General features: G+C 37.6%; 1 protein-coding gene across 3 annotated transcripts in view; it reads left to right on the top strand.

Annotated features, from left to right (window-relative positions):
- The window catches only part of INPP4B (inositol polyphosphate-4-phosphatase type II B), a 965,936-nt gene that overhangs the window by 836,577 nt on the left and 109,682 nt on the right, over nucleotides 1–19,677 (top strand). For all 3 annotated transcript variants that reach the window (XM_043973131.1, XM_043973128.1, XM_043973129.1), the window contains 3 exons: nucleotides 9,194–9,366; nucleotides 16,135–16,258; nucleotides 17,034–17,151. In XM_043973131.1, the coding sequence (XP_043829066.1) occupies nucleotides 9,194–9,366; nucleotides 16,135–16,258; nucleotides 17,034–17,151 (415 nt within the window). The remainder of the gene's footprint in view (nucleotides 1–9,193; nucleotides 9,367–16,134; nucleotides 16,259–17,033; nucleotides 17,152–19,677) is intronic.

The raw sequence follows: 19,677 nt of genomic DNA, 5'->3' as shown, positions 1-19,677 counted from the left end.
GCAGATTTAAGGAGGCCTACGTCAGTAGAGGAGGAAGCCCATAGGGACTCAGGAATATCAGAAGGGATTTCAAATGTGTTCTCTACTGTTCCCTGACTGTCTGAAATCAAAATTGGCAGTAAGTGGACTGTGTCCTCTGGCACCTCCAGAGAAATGCTACCATCTGGAGAACAAGATATGGTTGCTCTGAGTTTACAAAGGAGGTCACGGCCCAATAGGTTTGCAGGAGAGTCAGGCATAAGTAAGAATGAATGTTCTACTGTTAATGGACACAGATTCACCTTGCGAGGGGTTAATTTTGCAACGGACTGGGCTTTTCCTGAAACACCCACTACATTTAGAGATCCAATAGGTGTACAATCAGGGTCAGGTTTTCGCACTAGGACTGATCTTGAGGCTCCTGTATCTAAAAAGCAATCATAATAAGTATCACCAACCCTAAGGGTTACGTGGGGTTCATTATTTTGGGGAGGTGAATGGACTGGCACAAGAGGGCTAAAAAGTTCAGGGTCTGGGAACATAAAATCTTCTGTCCTCCCCCCCCCCATACACCATCAACCTTCTATATCTCTCTGTTCTGCACCCCTTTGAGAGTGCCTGTAATTGTTTTCGTTCTGCCCACCTGTGAGTCTCTGAAAAGGTCTGTTTTGTCTTCGTCCTGCACCCCCATGAAAAGATCTATATCTGTTTTGGTTCTGCCCATCTGTATTCCTCTGATAGGTATTATATCTATTTTTGTTCATGTCTCATTTCAAAATTCTATAGAATCGTATAAAATGTCCTTGTTTATGGCAGTACTGACAAAATTTAGGGGTTTGATATTGATTCTGGGGTTGGTAATGATTTTGGGGTTGGTAGTGGTTCTCAACTACCCAGCTTCATTGCTTCGTTATTTCCTGTACTGGAGCTAAAATGCCTTGTCTGTTCTTTTCTTCCCTCTCATTTCCTTCGTAAATATATGTTGCTATTTCTTTAAGTCTGTCAGGACTCAACTTATTCCAATCTGGACACTGCCTTTTAAAGTATTTTAGAATTTCTGGTAAGGACTGGTATACAAAATAAGAGCAGATAATATGGGAATCTCTAGGATTCAATGGGTCTAGCCCAGCATGTTGCTTAGCATGCTTATACAACCTATCATAGAATCTATTAGGTCTCTCATCAGGACTCTGAACTGTATCTATAAATTTTTCCCAATTATCAGTCCTTCTAGCACAGGATTCCATTGCCTTCAGCAATGTGTCTCTCACCTCTTTTAACAGATCAAAATGCTTAGGGTCATTGGGGTTCCCTTCAGGGTCTTCAATAGGCCACCCAATGTCAACCTTTCCTGTGGCTTCCAGGCCATTGGCTGCAGCTATTATGTCTGCTCTTTCCCTTGGGGATAATATTGCTTCCATAAGCTCATTAACATCATTCCAAGTGGGCTGATATCCTCTGAAGATTGTCCTAAAATGGCCAATAACCCCTGTGGGGTCCTCATCAAATTTAGGAATTTCTCGTTTCCATATACCTAATTCTTTGGGGCTGAATGGTATATATCTTCTGAGACTTACTACAACATCATCCTTACCATGGGAGGGGATCTCGTGAAGGGGGAGGATCTTTATTCTTTCTGTTTCCTCTAAACATGAATTTTCTCTTTTTTTTCTTTTTTGTTTCCTTTGTTGATGTGTCAGCCTGAGAGGCAGATTTACATTCACATTCAGGCCCAAAGCCGTCCTCCTTTTCTCCCTTTTCAGTCAGTTCCTCACTTGCTACATTCCAGAGGTTCCAATAAGTTATATCTTTGGGGGACTCAAAATGAAGGATCATTTATAGAGTTTTCAGTGTTAAGTGATCAAAAGATCCATTCTCTAACCATTTGTTTCCCAATAAGCTAGAATGTTTCTTATGCCACATAAAACACAGTTTGATAAGCCTTGCTTTTGTCATGCCTGGATGAATTGGTAGTTTGTAAGTGTCCCAAGCTGCAATTATTTTCCCAAGGGGGGAATCATGAATGATATAAAATGTATTATCTTCTACCCACTTTTTGTAATTCAAAAATTTCCACACTATGACACAAAAGTAAAAATTAAAATTAAAATAGGAATAGAACATTAGAATTCATAAGGACCAAACTTAAACAGAAGGTCAATCCTGGTGAAAAGCCAGGGGAAGAGGCTTAGTCCTCTTTGGTTCTGCAATTCCCGGTCCATTTTGTAAAAGGGAGCAAGGCTTGAAAATAGGAGACTAAGAGTACTTAAGGGTTAAAATATATACTCTACCTAGGTACTTAGCCATTAAGGAGAAACCCAATTTAAAGAGACAGGCACATGTACAAATAAGGAAGGAAAAGAAGAAAAAAAAAAATTCTTACCAAACTTGATCAGAAGATTGAGGATCTGCTTTTCCTCTTCGTGGTCAGCTAAACTGTGTAATTTAAGATTCTAAATGTGGATTCTAATCTGTTCCCCCAGTTTTGGGGGAAACTGACTAAAATCACTGATGAAACAAGTTTAGGTTTTTAAGGGTTTATTGAAAAATAGAAAGAAAAAGATTGAGAACAGAATTCCAACAGCCTGGCATTCCTATCTTTCTTCAAATTTCCTGTGAAGTCCTTTGCCGCCGCAGCCACCACCACCATCAAGTCAAGAACCCAAAAGCACCAGAGCTCTCCACGCAGGCTCCCTTTCCTCCTTCCTGTCTCCTCCCAGACCATAGGAGGCTCCTCAAGTTGATTGGCTGGTAGCCTTGATAGACAGCACCCATGAGTAAATGTCATTTCCTGATGCCAAGGAAAAGGCACAATGCCTCTGAGGCATTTTCCTCATGGCAGAGCTTTCCCACAGCAAGTCTCCAGTAGGTGGCATCATTTCAATCATTACAAACTGTGACCTGGGGAAAATCCATTGCATTTCAGTGACCTCATCTGTAAAATGAAAGGATTGGCCTCTAAGAGCCCATGTGGCTCTCAGACTATGATCCAATGACCTAAGGATTGGTGAAGCTAATGATTTTATTATTTTTTTTTTAATTTTTTGTGTGGCATTGAGGGTTAAGTGACTTGCCCAAGGTCACATAGCTAGTAAGTGTCAAGTGTCTGAGTCCAGATTTGAGCTCAGGTCCTCCTGAATCCAGGGCCAGTGTTTTATCCACTGTTCCACCTAGCTGCCCTTGAGGGTACTGACTTTAAAGAAGAAATCATTTTGAGCATCTTGGAAGAAAAGTATGTTGAGTTAGGAAGGAAATCGTCCAGTTCTCCTAGAGTTGATATTTGACTCTTTTATTTCCCTCTTGAGAAACATGTGAGGCACAGAGCCTAGAGAGTTTTTAATGTCCTGTACAGGAAATAGACTGTGCTGTGAAAGAAATAAGTAGGTACCAACCTACCTATCTCTGAATCCTTTAGAGGCCTCCACTTGAATATATTGCAGAAACAAGTAAATGTGTAGAAAACAATGGGCTCTGCTTGGATAGTTTCCAGCATATTTCACTAAAGCTCAGGAAAAGCACAACTAAGACAGACATTTTATGTTTTCCTGAGGAAAGCCTCTGTGTATTGGTCTCAGGGTTAAGGAGTTTGAGAAAGTTTTTTATATAGACAATAAAACATCCCCTTCATATTTTCCTCCATCACTGCAAAACAGTCTGGATAGAGTGTACATCCTATAGGCCTCCTGTATTAGCTAATTGATATGTTATTTACATAGGAACTACACTGCAGGCATTAAGTGGTACCCTGGGCTCATTGGGTAATATTATTTCCTAACGGTAAACTCAAGAGAATGAATGTAATCATAAAGATGAATTTGTGAAGGTCATGATTTTTTTAAGAGGCTAGATAATACTGACTGAAAAGTCTTAATCACTTAGCTGGAAGGTAGATTTTTATGGAGCAACATGCATAATAAAGTTTGAAGAATAGCAAAAGCAAAAGGAAAGAGGATACGATACAAGTCTCAAAACTGTCAAGAACCTGGATTGTTTTCTCAAAGGCATTTAATGAGAAGCCCCCAAACATTTGTTGCTCTTGTGTGAGTTGGCTGAAGGACTCACTGGAGCCAAAAAAACCACTTAAGAACAGATTTCTCCTTCCCTTGTCTTGTCCTAATCTACTATCTTTATTTCTGAATCAAAGAAGTACATTGGATGAATATTAATGAGGTAAAAATCCTGTAGTCACTTCAATGTGCATTTGCTGGTATCCTGAAATTTTCTTTTGTTCACCAAACACATATGGCTTAGTGAAATTGACTTGTAGCTTTCCCAGTTGTATCCCCATAGGTGGTTCACTTCTCAGACTCATGTCTCAGATTGAAATTATAATCTTCCTCAACCTGCTTCTGTTCTCAACTCTACTGTTACTTCTGATGCCACTACTGTCCTTAACATCCCTGCTTGAAACCTTGGAGTCTTTTTTTTGTTTTTTCATTTCCCTCTCCCTCTGTTCTTTCCCCATCCAGTCTGGTATTGGTATGTCTACAATGTCTCTCTCACCTATGATAGAACCTAATCTTATTGGTCCCCTGCTCACAATCTTTATATGAATCACTATTGCCCTCAGGACGAAATGCAAATTCTTCTTACCTTGGCTTTTAAGACTCTCAGACCACCAATTATCCCGTCAGTGTAACATGTTCTCATTTACTTCTATACATGATCATCCCACCTTTCAGCACCCTTCTCTTCCATCAAGACTCAGTTCACATGCCCCCTCATCCAAATAAGCTTCCCTGAATAATTCAGCAAAACTATTCTCTTGAAGAGATAATAAAATTCACTTCCCTCCTCTTGGTAAAGGGGTGGAGTTTCCCCTGGTAAAGAATGGTACATACACTTTCAAAAGAGGTCACTTTCAAGTTGAGCATTATTTAACTTTTTCCTTGTTATTAAGAACGATTCAGTGGGAGCGATATATGGGAAATAACTTGTGCCAAAAAAAAAAAAGACTATTTTTAAAAGATTAAGTACTCTCCCTCATCAAATTTTCCTAGAGCATTTTTTGAGAACTCTTCTTTCTCCATGCCTCTCCTTCATTACACTTATTTTATGTACATGTTGGATCCCTAACAACAACAATTAATGTTTGTATAGCTCTTTAAAGATGGCAAAATATTTTTTGTTTGTTATCTCTTGGAGGGACAAAATTGTGTTATTTTTGAAATCTTTGTGTCAACCAAAGCTTAAGTTCTCTACATAGTTTATAAACTTGTAATTCTTTCTTCCTCATCAGTGTTTTCTTTTTAATGTCATTAAAAAAAAAAAAAAACATGGAAGTTTTGTCCTAAAAGATCTTGTGTAACTACAATAGATCAAGATAAGATTTTGTTGGTGACTAAGGTATTCATGGTTAATTAAATTAAATTAAGTTAAATCAATTAAAATTTAACCAGTCAGGTGCACTTCTTCTCTATCCTGCATTCCCATTGTAGGAATGATAGAGGGGCGGGGCAGCTGGGTGGTACAGTGGATAAAGCACCTGCCCTGGAGTCAGAAGTACCTGGGTTCAGATCTGGCCTCAGACACTTAGCACTTACTAGCTATGTGACCCTGGGCAAGTCACTTGACCCCCATTGCCTCACTAAAAAAAAAAAAAAAAAAAAAAAAAAAAAAGAATGATAGAGGGGCAGCTAGGTGGTGCAGTGGATAAAGCAGGCCCTGGATTCAGGAGGACCTGAGTTCAAATCTGTCTCAGACATTTGACACTTACTAGCTGTGTGACCCTGGGCAAGTCATTTAACCCTTATTGCCCTGTCCCTCCCCCCCCCCCCAAAAAAAAAGAAAGAAAGAAAAAGAAAAAAAAGAATGATAGAGACTTTGTCTTATTTACCTTTATCCCCACTCTTGTCCCACCTGGCCTACTATGACCAATTCATTTCACATGGGGAAATGTATTTTGAATGAATAAATAAATGAATTTTTAGCAGAGAACTTAAGATTAGTATACCATTGATTTAACTGATCTCCCAACGTTGTTTGTGGCTCAGATTCAGAAATTATATTAAATAGATTTTTTTCTTTGAGAAGGAACTTTCCAGAAGTCTATATCAAGTGCATTTTATTTAAATGATAACAGAATGAAAATCCACTTGACCTGCAACTTTCAAATTCTTTACTAGAAGGAATAAATTCTTTTCATGACATGTCATGAAATGTCCGATGGGAAGATGGCCCTCATGTCTGGCCTTGTGCTGGGCACAGTGCACTTAATATATATGTACTGAACTGTATTGAATGAGTGACAATGTATTGTAGTCCCACTTTAACCTGATAAACCAGTGCCATCTACTGTACATCGTCTTTATCTTTCATTCAATAAATGAGTCTTCTATGAGGAAGTTAGTCATGACAGTTCTTACACCCCAATTCAGTAACCAAAGCCATTTTTGCAATCCTGGTCACTTTGGAATATTCGTTATGTATATCAATTTGTAAAACCCTTCAAATTCATCAGGGTAAAGTGTTAAGTTGCATATTATTCTCCGTGTATGAGAGCCTGAGTGTATAAACCTGTGAGATCTAGAGAAAAGGTCGGGGGAGAGAGGGGAAAGAGGGAGGGAGAGGGAGTAAAGAAGAGATGGAGAGAAGAGAGGGCAAGGAAAGAGAAAAGGAGGGCACAGGACATTCCTTTGTGAGTGTTACTGAGGCTTCTTGTGGCTTGAAAACAAGACTATTCTTAGTATTGATAACTATAAGATTAGAGCAACATAAGCTTTACAAGCCATTAATGAGACAAAGATTACACTTTATAAAGCCTAACCACTCTACTTTACTCAGCAAGCATTGCTTAAGCTTCTACTATGAATTAGGCACTCTGCTAAGCATTAGAGATAGGAGGAAAGGCAAAAACAGTCCCTGCTCTCAAAAAGTTTACATTCTGATGGAGGAGGTAAAATGCTGGTAACTATGTACATACAAGATAAATACTGTTAGGAAGTGGAAGTGCTCAAAGTTCTTTTTTGCTGGCTGCTTCACTGAACTATGAGTTGGTCATCTGGTTGTGACATGCTAGTGAATACAGGTTCATTCTCTAAGGCTATGCTAGAAAAATAAACTCCAGCAGTTCTTACTAGCCTGAAGAAGCTTTGAGAATGGACCTAGAGAAGTGGCTAAATAGTCTGTTGTTAGCTGTCTAGCTAAACTTGGAGCTTCACTAGGAGAGGTCTCGCTACCAAGGTCTTGCCCACAGCACCTAATAACTAAAATGTTAATTGCCTGGATTATGATATCAAATTAAGCAGATAAGCTTTTGAGTATATATATATATATATATACATATATATATATACAGATATAGATATAAGTATAGATATAGATATGGAGCAGACAATCCAATGGACAATGAGCTGGACCCCAAATTAAACAGAAGGAAGAGAATGGATTGTATTGACATCAGGACTTTATATAATGCTTTAAATCATCCCAAACTTTCTCTCAGAAGCTAAGTCCCATTTCTGACTAATATTTAATGATTAAATATAATTTAACCTAATAAAGTTAATTTAATAACACATAATTTAGTGCTCATACTGATGTTTCTGTATGGCTATAAGCCACAGAATACTACAGTCTATAAAGTTTTTAAAATGAGCATCTCGGGGCGGCTAGGTGGCGCAGTGGATAAAGCACCAGCCCTGGATTCAGGAGTTCCTGAGTTCAAATCTGGCCTCAGACACTTGACACTTACTAGCTGTGTGACCCTGGGCAAGTCACTTAACCCCCATTGCCCCGCAAAAAAAAAAAATGAGCATCTCACAGGTGGCAATGGTGAGGTGAACAGTGGGTGTGAGCAAGTTGTACCATGTGGCAAATAACTAAAGAAGCTGGAGTGAAAGATATCATCAGGGAAGTGTATAAGTGAAAAAAGTAGATTGGTCACATGGCAAAAGCAAAGGTTAACATGTGGACGATCTAAGTGCCCTACTGGTATCCTCACTATGTCAAGAGAAAGAGGGAACAATTCCCTCTCCCATACCCCCTCCTCCCAGGGTATTGGGTCAAACCTTTGTGGCAAGTTTGTATAAGGGTATGGAGGAGAATCCCACTAGATGTACAGTCATTCTCGGGTTATAGTGTCCATCACTGTTGGAATATACAAATCAATGAAATCACAAATTAATTGGAATATTTGAGGAGGCCATGAAGATAACATATTAAAGCATGGAGGGGTTCATGAAATGCATACGTAAACAGTGTGCCCACACTGGCATACTCATGAATCCTTGAGGAGTCATCTTATTTACGGACTGATTTGCTTCACTTACATGATATGAATTTCTCTCCCTCCTCTGCCATTATTGTTTTTCTTCAGATGGTTTGCATGTCTTCAAAATAACCTCTGTAATTCTGAATTCTTCAGTAAGCCCTTTATATAATGCTCCTAAAAGTCCTGAAAATCTTTTATTTATATAGTCAGACAGCTAGGGATTTAATAGAAGTACATTTTGAACTAATTTGCAGCCTTTAATGAGATGTAAATCTCTTCAGCCATTTTGGTTATCCTTATCCAGGCCCTTGTATTCCACTTAATTTGAGTTAATGAAACTGGACAAGATGAGATCGTGACGATGATACTTTAGGATTGTTTTCCTTACCCTTTTTGGGGCCCTCGATGGTGAGAGACCACTGGATGAAGGCCTGGCTGCAGTTAACCACCATGACACCCACATCTTTGTCTCCTGATCATACATCTCAGGGCCTGCCTGCATGCATAAATCATTTTTCAGCATGCATTCATCCATATTAAATTTAATTTGTCATCCTACTGTTTAATCTCTGAGTACATTAAGTGGAATGTCACATAGTCCTCCAGAATTTGTAATAACTGACACCAGGCAGAACTCTCTTTTCTAAATAAAATCTGCAATTCAGGAAAGGAGTTAGTACTTACATAATTCATTATATTTATAATTATGAAGGAGGTTAAAAACCCAAGTGTCCCTACAGTGAAAAAAACATTCTTTTAACTGATTATTGGATTTGGTCCTTTAATTTTGTCAGCAACTTGATATCCCTCTGTTCTTCTGCATTGTGAAAAGACTAAACTCTTTATTTGGCTTCTGGACTGAACCTTTGTGGGACAGTTAAATATTCCCATCTCCCTGCTTGGGAGGGCAAGTGTCCTGTGTAACTTGGGTCCCAGGATCTTTCTTCCAGTTGACCAACCCCGCCAACCATGGCTCTATTTTGTTCTGTTCTGTTTTTCTAGAGGATTGGTATGAGCAGCTGTACCCTCTAATAATTACCCTGAAGGACTGCATGGGGGATGTGGTGAACAGGGCAAAGCAATCTCTGACCTTTGTGCTACTGCAGGAACTCGCATGCAGTCTGCCACAGTGCCTGATGCTGACGCTCAGGAGAGACGTTGTCTTTAGCCAAGCGGTAGGTGCTATTTTCCATTCTTATTGATTTTGTTGTTGTTTTGTTGTTGATAATGTCAGTATTTCTAAGAGCAGGGCAATGGAGGCGGCTTCCTTTTTCTATCTATCAGGGCAGCTAGGTGGAGCAGTGGATAAAGCACTGGCCTTGGATTCAAGAGGACCCGAGTTCAAATCCAACCTTGGACACTTGACACTTACTAGCTGTGTGACCCTGGGCAAGTCACTTAACCCTCATTGCCCAGCGCCGCCCCCCCCCCCAAAAAAAAAAAACAAAAACAAACAAACAAACAAAAAAGTAATCTATCTTGGGGGCAGCTAGGTGGTACAGTGGATAAAGCACCAGTCCTGGATTCAGGAGGACCTGAGTTCAAATCTAGCCTCAGACACTTGACACAAGCTGTGTGACCCTAGGCAAGTCACTTAACCCTCATTGCCCTGGGGGAAAAAAAGTAATCTATCCTTAGCATTCAATATCTGATCTCTTTTCCTTTGACCTATACATGTCTGTGATTGCTTTTTCATTCCATGGAGGGGATTTCCTAGAATTCTCAGAGAATTCTGTCTCTGAGAGCCAAGTCTTTATACTCTTAAGGAATCTGTTAATAGATTTTAGAAGTCCATTAACTTGGGAGGGGGGAAAATCTATCATCATTTAAATAAATAAATAAAAATCTATACAATTATATATATTTCTATATTTCATAAAATAAACAAATATTTATTTATTTGAAATCTAAAATGTATCATTTCAGCAGAATCAAGAGGGCAGAGCACAATGTTTTACAGAGTTCTTACAATACACTCCCTCCAAAACAACCTAAAAAAAATGAATGCATCAAATCTAACTATGGTCAGGAAAGTCAATTAAAAGTCAGAATAAATAATTTTTCCAGCACAAGGCAGCTTAGGAAGACAGAAAAATAGGACTTTGGACACTAAGGCAGAGGTTGGCCAGGAATACACAACAGAAGAGGCACCACTGGTGGCAGTCAGATCAAGCAGTTTCAGCAATGGCAGAGCATGTCTCAGTGCCTATTATGGGAACTGAAGACCTGGTTAGAAAGAGACCCTAGTGACAACTGTGCTAGGATGGGGCTCAGAATCAGGTGCTGTTTGGCAGTTTTGTCACCCCTTACACAGTTCTGGTGCCAGTACCAGAGTGGAAAGGAGTGGTCATGGTATCAAGGAAACAGGGGCCCTACCTATATAAGGAAGAGTGCACCAATGAGGAGGACAGTAACTAGACCTCCCCACATCACACTATGGTGGAAGTATCAAAAACTTTCAGGTCCCACTGAGCTGTATAAGCAACAAGGGGGCATAAGAGACAGAAGGTAAGAACAGACAACCTCCCTTTTTGCAGATGTCAGCCGAACCCAGCTGTTTATTATAACCATATAATTTATGTTATAACATATAATTCAAATTCAAAAAATAGGCTGGAAAAATGAGCAAACAAGAACAAAGAACCTGAGCATAATAATCTTCTTTGCTGACAGGGAAGCTCAAAACTAATGACTTGAAAACATTTATAAGCATAACCTCAAAGAAAAATGCAGATTGGATACTAGCCCAACCTAGAAAAGCTAAAGAAATAGATTTTTTTTAAAGCAAAAAGAAATTTAAGATCAAATAAGAGTGATAGAAGGAAAATTGGAAAAACATGTAAGAAAATTATGAAAAAAAAATAAACAACTTGATAAAAGAGGCAGAAAAATACTGAAGAAAATTACCTCCTTAAAAATAAAAATTGGTTAAATGAAAGAGATAGAAAATCGCTTGGAAGAAAATAACTCCTTAAAAATTAAAATTAAAAAGTTAATGAATCCCTGAGACATCAAAAAAATTTAAAAAGTCAAAAGGCTGGGGGAAAATACAAAATGTGAAAAAATATCTCATAGGACAATTGACTTGTAAAAATACATTGAGGAGAGATCATTTAATAGTTATTAGACTACCTCAAAGTCATGATAAAAAATAATGACACTACATCATATTTCAAGAAGTTATGGGGCTGGGAACTATCCAGATATCTTAGAATGAGATGGCAAAGTAAAAATTGAAAGAATACATCAGTGACCTCCTGAAAGAAATTCAAAAATTATAAAAACTTCAGGAATTATTATAGCCAAAATCCAGAGCTCTCAGCTTAAGGAGAAAATACTTAAGAAGCCAAAAGGAAATAAAGCAAATACTATGGAGCCATAATCAGCAGCACACAAGATTTAGTAGCTACCACAATAAAGTTTAGTATTTGGAATATGCTATAACTGAGTTTTCCCCTACAAGGGGAAAAACAAATATTTAATGAAATAGAGCACTTTCGAGAATTCCTGATGAAAACACAAGGGCTGAATAGAAAATTTAACATTCAATCATAAGACTCAAAGTAAAAATAGGAAGGTAAATGATTAAGAGATAATAAGGCATTGAGCAAGGTTAAACTGTTTACATTTCTGTATGGGAAGATGATACCTGTAACAACTAAGGACTTTGCCACCATTTTTTTTTTCCCGGGGCAAGGAGGGTTAAGTGCCTTGCCCAGGATCAGACAGCTAATAAGTGTCAAGTCTATAAGGCCAAATTTGAACTCAGGTCTTCCTGAATCCAGGGCTGGTGCTTTATCCACTGTGCCAACTAGCTGCCCTGAGTTTTTTCATCATTAATGCAGTTAGGAGGAATTTCCTTAGACTTAGGGAATGTGTATAAGAAGAATTGACAACTGAGAAAGAAGATGGAAGGAAGATGAAGCATGGGGAAAATTAACTCACATAAAAGAGACATACAAGGGAGAGTTTATATGTAAACAAGGAAGAGTTTATGCAATAAAAGGTGAAATGGGCAAGTAGGCAAGTCTTGAACTTCACTGTCATTGACACTGGCCCAAGGAGGGAAGAAAATGTGTATTATGTGTGTATATACACATGTATATATGTGTATGTGTATATATATGTATACACAGGTATAAATATATGTGTATATTATATATATATATTTATGTATATAATGTATATATAGACACAAATACATACAGTTGATTATAGAAGCCATCTTACTCAAGAGGGAAGTACAAGAAAAAAAGGCTGAGAGAAAGAGGTTAACAAGAGGTACGGTAGATTAAGGAAGGTAGTAGTCAGAAACAAAATAGCCTTTTTTTTTTGAGGGGCAATGAGGGTTAAGTGACTTGCCCAGGGTCACACAGCTAATCAAGTGTCTGAGGCTGGATTTGAACTTAGTTCCTCCTGAATCCAGGGCCGGTGCTTTATCTGCTGTGCCACCCAGCTGCCCACAAAATAGACTTTTAAGGAAAAGACAGGATAAAAAAGAAAAGGATACGTGGAAAAAAATATGGTGGGAGGAAATACAAGTTATCAATCATAACTGTATATGTGAATTCGACTAATTCACCCATAAAATAGCAGTACATAGCAAAATGTATTAGAAACCAGAATCCAACAATATATTATTTATAAGAGACACATTTGAAATGGAAAGACACACAAAGAGTTAAAATAAGAAATTGCACAGTTAAAGCAAGGGGTTGGGACAGAATCTATTATGCTTCAGCTAAAGTAAAAGAAGGCAGGAATAGCAGTCATGATATTAGACAAAGCAAAGAAACAATAATTTAATTAAAAATAAATGGCAATTATGAGACAGGGACAGCTAGATGGCACATTGGATACAGTGCCAGGTGTGAACTCATAAAGACTCATCTTAGTAAATTCAAATCTGGATTCAGACTCATACTAGCTGTTATTCAGGGCAAGCCATTTACTCAGTTCCTTATCTGTAGAATGAGCTGGAGAAGGAAATGGTAAACCACCCCAATATCTTTGCCAAGAGGACCCCAAATAGGGTTATGAAGAGTCATAGAGGACTTAAGTAACAACAACAAAGAAACAATATACGAGTCTTTGTGGGATGGAGTCAATGGAATACTTAGGGGAAAATTCATATCTCTAAACGTTAAATCAATAAAAGAGAGAACAGAATTGGATATTCAATGACACAAATATGATTTTGATACCTAAGCCAAGGAGAGCAAAACCAGAGACACTATATAGGCCCATCTCCCAAATGGATGTTGTTGCAAAATTTTTAAATAAAATGTTAGTAAGGAAATTATGGGAATTTATCACAAAGATCATGAACCATCACTAGAATGGATTTATACCAGGAAGGCAGGGCTGGTTCAGTAAAAAGAAAACCATAGTATAAGTGACCATCTAAATAAGAAAAATAACAAAAATTATACAATTACATCAATAGATACAGAAAAAGCTTTTGACAAAATACAATGCCCATTTCTAATAGACACAATAGAAAGCATAAGAATAAAAGTTAGAATATTTCTTAAAATGATAAGCAATACTTATCTAAAATCCAGAACATTCTCTGTAAAGTGAATAAGCAAAAAGTCTTTTCAACAAGATAATGGGTAATCAAGGATATCCATTATCACTATAGTGCTAGAAATGCTAGTGATAGCAATTATAGACAAGGGAAAAGAAATTGAAGGAAAAAAAATAGGCAATGAGAAAACAAAACTGTCATGCTCTCCAGATAATGTGATTTTTTTTTTTTTTACTTAGAAAACCCTTGTTGAAACAATTAACAAGTTTAGCAAAGTAGCAGTATCTAAAATAAACTGACACCATAAGCAGCTTAAGAGAGTATGGAATCATTCATCTGTCAGATTTATGGGCAGAGGAAGAGAATAAAACAAAATGTAAAATAGATCATTTTGGTTATATAAAATTAAAAAGGTTTTGCACAAACAAAACTAATGTAACCAAGATTACAAGGGAAGTAGAAACCTGGGAAAGAATTTTTGACACAAATATCTCTGATAAAGGCATCATTTCTCAATTATATAGAGAACTGAGTCAAATTTATAAAAATATAAGTCATTCCCCAATTGAGAAATGGTCAAAGGATATGAACAGGCAGTTTTCAGATAAAGAAATCAAAGCTATCTAAAAATCATGTAAAAAATGCTTTAGATCATCACTATTGATCAGAGAAATGCAAATTAAAACCACTCTAAGGTATCATCTCATGCCTATCAGAGTGGCAAATATAACAAAAACAGAAAATACTGGATGTTGGAAGGGATGTGGGAAAGTTGGGATGCTAATCCACTGTTGGTGGAATTGTGAAAAGGTCCAACCATTTTGGAGAACAAGTTGGAACTATTCCCAAAGGGCTATAGAACTGTGCATACCCTTCGATCAAGCAATACCACTACTAGGTTTATATCACAAAGACATCCCCCAAAAGAGAAAAAGACCTATTTGTACAGAAATATTTATAGCAGGTCTTTTTGTGGTAGCCAAGAATTGAAATCAAAGAAATGCCCATCAATTGGGGAATGGCTAAACAAACTGTGGTATATGATGGTGATGGAATATTATTGTGCTATAAGAAATGACAAGAAGGATGATTTCAGAAAGGCCTGGAAAGACTTGTATGAACTGTACAGCCAAGTGAGCATAACCAGGAAAACATTATGCACAGAGACAGCAATATTGTTTGATGAAGAACTGTGAATGACTTGATTATTCTCAAAAATACAATGATCCAAGACAATCCCAAAGGACTATTGATAAAATATATTATCCACCTCCAAAGAAAGAACTAATATTGTTGGAACACAGACTGAAGCATGCATTTTTCACTTTCTTTCATTTTTTCTTTTATTCAAGTTTTCTTATACAAAGTGACTAATATGGCAATGTTTTACATAATTGTACATGTATAACACATATATGATTGCTTACCACCTCAGGGAGGGGAAGGAGAGGGAGGGAAGGAGGGATAAAAAATGGAACTATAACGATTGGAATGACGCCACCTGCTGATAATATTACATATTTAATTTCTGAAACTTAGGGGATGGCCGCTGATTAGTATCAGTTGGTGAAAGAGGTTAGAAGGGAAGGAAAACCAAGAAAAAAACAAAAAAACCCACCCTTCCTTTTCTTCAAACTTCCCTGGTTTTCTTTATAATCTTCACACTATCAGGTTCATGAGAAAGAAAGAAAGCATTGAAATTTTAAAAGACCCTTAATTAATCTACCCTCCTTTACTTTTTTCTTTCACAAAAGGGTTTAAGGTTTGACCAGAAGGGACCAGAGGGTTATAAATTCTAAGCTAGAAGGTACTTGACATATAATTTGGTCATCTTTGTTGTACAGATGAGAATACTGGAACCCAGATATGTGAAGAGATTTACTCAGGGTCATATGCATAGACAAAAGCTGAGTCAGATTCAAACCCAAGTCCTCTGATGCTGGATCCCAGGCTACTCTCTACTATTCGATGGTAGATGGAAGAGGAATGAGAATTCCTTTTACAGTACCTTTAATTGGGTTTACATAGAAAAAATGGACCAAAGAGTCAAAGTCAAAAGAGAGACTCTAAATGACCTCATTGTCTTTAGTGGTTCTGCCACTCCCCACTATCTTCCATAGAAAAGCTCTCCTATTGGGTCCCTTCCATGTGCCAAAGATTGCCTTTAATAAGTATATATGTATTTGTGTATGGTATATGTGTTTCTATATGTACATACATATAATGAATATGTGTGTGTGTGATTTACATATAGTTATATAAATTATAGTATAAATCCCAAAGATATAGTTTCTTTAAATAATACAAATCTTATCACTTTTACTCTGACCCATGAAGAGATAATACTATGAAAATGCTTTTAAAAATTAAGTTAAAGGACTGTTTAAATATATTGATTCCATCCTGTTTTTAGCTTGCAGGATTGGTCTGTGGATTTATAATGAAATTACACTCAAGTTTGCATGATCCTGATTTCCTCCAGCAGCTTCATTTGGTGGGCTTGGTTGTACAGTTTGAAGGACTACTGAGCACATACAGTAAGTATAATTCCCTTTTCTATACTTTGTGAACATCCCACTAGACATCCAAATGTTTACCCAGAAGACTTTCAAGGTCAACATGAAACAGTAACAATTTACTTCTTTATGTTAACAAGTCCTACAGGGACAACAGACAACATTTGCAGTAGAATTAACCAACTGATGCCATGCCACTGTGGAACCTTTCCTACTCAGATAGTTTTGTTTTTCTAGTTTGTTTTGAAAATGTAATTGCAGTAGATTTTAATGTGGAACCCTGGACTTGTCATCTTTAAAGATAGAAGGGTTATATCACCATTAAATTTCAAAGACTTAATTGTCTTAACTGCCATTCTTTCAGAGATTAAGGTATACATGTCTTCTTCCCAACACTCTTTCCCAGTTGGGGAAGTAAGGTAAAAGCCAGCACAGTTCCAAGACCAGTAGTTTCTAATCTAGCCAGTACTGGCAATGATAGAAGTCAAATACCAGCCCTACCAACATCAAAGAGGCATTTTTTTTTACAACCTAGTTAAAATTCCCTCCAGCCTCTAAGTAAGTATGTGCCACTTTCCTTCCCTCTAAGAGGACTATAAGTGTTGGAATCTGACAGAACCATACTTGTTTCAGCCCTAAAAGCCATCAGGTCTAAGGGAAAGGTTTTCAAATGGAATCACTGTAGTCAGTGTTATTCACTCAAGTGTCTAGAGCCAATTCTATCATGGACAGATCATCCCTGGTGACATTTTTGTCAAATGACTTGTTTGTAATGAGAGGCCTTTTCCCTGTTCAGGTGAAGAAATTGGAATGCTGGAGGATATGGCTATTGGCATTTCAGATTTGAAGAAAGTAGCATTTAAAATAATAGAAGGCAAATCCAATGATTTCTTGCCAGTTATAACCGGAAGGCGGTAAGTAGTGACTGTTTCCTAAACATTAAGCTTAGTTGGACACATAGGATTACCATCTTACAGAAAAGCTGATGGTATAATACATTTAGTCCATCAAGTCCAAGCTCTTCATTTTACAGATGAGGAAACTAAGGCCCAAATAGCTGATGACTTGACAGGGGCTACATAGATAAGAATTTGAATCCAGGTCTTCTGGACTTTATATAAATTATACCATGCTGCCTCTCCAATACATATGTATGGAAATGTAAAGACTTTATTTTTTGCTTACATATTCCATTTTGGTGTGAAATACTTTTGGTTTTATGGATAAAATGAATGTCTAGCAAAACTCAAATGCCAGAGGGGGAAATCAGGAACAAACAGAAGTGGCAATGAAAAAACAGAAAGAAAAAAAAAAAAGCAAATTTGGCTTGGACATCATGGAAAATGTCATCAAGTCAAGTCAGCAAACATTTAGTAAACAATTTTTGTATGCAAGGTGCTGTGCAAGAGAGACAGCATCTGCCCTCAGGAAACTTACATTTGAGTAGAGGAAGGCAGTCCATAAAAGGAAGCTGAATAAAGGGTTAGGCAAGAAAAGGTAAAGGTACCTCATCTGAGAGCATGGAAAATGAATGCGTGACCAAATCAATGAAGACATGGCTGGCCCCAGAATCCTACCTAGAATGGAAGTTCTGGGAGGAACCAGCCAATCAGAGGGAGAGACCAAAGGAACTGAAGGTACTTCCAAAGTACGTAGTCATGGGTAGAACTTCCAGGATGAAGAGTTGTCTATGGCATGGTAATGGGTCTAACAATCAGAGCCATGCCAAAATGGAAAGGGCAGCCTCGGGTCAATGGTTTCCTTCTCACTATAGGTATACTACTGGCAGAGGTTAGTCGACCACTTGTATAGAATAAGGATTCTTTTCATTTATGGATTCCACTTGATAACACTCGAGCTCTCTTCTGACTGTCAAATTCTGTAACTCTGTAAATATTTGTAGATCCAGTATTGCACTGAGTATGTCGATGCTTCCATGAAATATGGGTTTTTTTAGAGGATTTCATGATTGTGACTCTTTTTTCCCTTTTATTAGGATCTAAACTAGAGCTCCAAGTATTTTCACTTTTTGCGGGAATCGTTTCCTTAATAGCGTCATAATTCTTGAGATGACTGTAAATTAAATTCAGCTAAAAGCAGAAACATTTTAGAAAAAAAAAAGATGTATTTCCTCTGTCAGGGGTATATACCTCCATTTTTCTTAATTATTCCTGACAATTCACTCCCAGATTGTGAGCCTTCCGAGAAGGGTTGGAAATAAATAGCCTAGAAGGTCAGAGCATGATGGGCAAAATATCAGGAATAATTAAGAAAAATGATGGCATCGTAGCATAGTCCCAAAGAGAAGAAAAGCATTGCTTTGTAAAGCACTTCAATCAGAAAGGCCCGAATTCAACCACTGCAATTGCTGGCCATTAATTCCCGCTTTGTAAAGACACTGGAGGAAGTCTGGTTCAAAGTAGGCTTGGGTCCCTGGAAACAGGAAGAGAGAGAGGAATAATCCTCAGAAGCCCTCTCTTCAATTCCCCTCCTCTTGACCAGAGGAAGATAACACCAGATTCCATGTCAAAGCATAAAAGGAAACTATTATTCCCTCCATGCCCTCATTGCAAAAAAAAAAAAGTCTGTTTATTTCTGTGAGGAGGCAAGATGGTGAATTGCTGCCTAATTCAAGACATCCAAGGGCCAAATCAAAGCTCACTGAGAAAGATGGAGGGAACCCTGAATCTCATTCAGAAAGACAACCTGCAACACTTTACTTTTAGCCATCATTGCGTCCTTTAATAAAACTGGGGAAAGCCCAGAAATAAGTCTTCCTCACACATTGCTACTAGTCAATACAAACTCATGAAGTGCTGAGATTAGCACGAGTAAAAAATCATATTGCCTTTACATTCAGCACAGCATAACTTTTTAGGAGAAATTGAAGAAACTTTTGTGTAAAAAAAGGGTTCAAATATGTGTATAATTTTTGTTTCTTAGTCATGTAAATCCATAGAGAAATAGCATAACTCCTTTTCTCTGAAGGGCACCATATAAATGTGGGGTCATTGATGAGAAGCAAAGTGGTCTAAGTGGATAGAGGTCTTGGATCTAGAATCAAGATGATGGGTTCAGTCCTTCCCTCTGACACTATCTATGTGACCCTGAGCAAATCATTTCACCTCTTTGAACTGCAGTTTTACTAACTGAAATGGAGATAATGATGATTATCATTCTACCCAGTATGAAAAGTATTTTGAAAATATAATTAATTATTAATGCTATTCATAAATGCCAGCTGTTTCTACCATGTTTGTTTCTGAAAAGAAGGCAAACAGTTAGCTTTCTATTTCCAAGGTCAATAAAAACAAGGATGACAACCACAGAAAAATGGTGACTGTAGGAGAAATTTTGATACTGTTCCTCATTACTGAGTTCAACATGGCCATAGGGCACAGTTCCCTGATCACATGCAGAGAGCTGCATGGTGGCAATAT

Source organism: Dromiciops gliroides, chromosome 6 (assembly GCF_019393635.1).
Source record: "Dromiciops gliroides isolate mDroGli1 chromosome 6, mDroGli1.pri, whole genome shotgun sequence".
NCBI classification, from domain to species: Eukaryota; Metazoa; Chordata; class Mammalia; order Microbiotheria; family Microbiotheriidae; genus Dromiciops; species Dromiciops gliroides.
This window is presented reverse-complemented; position numbering and strand designations above follow the sequence as displayed.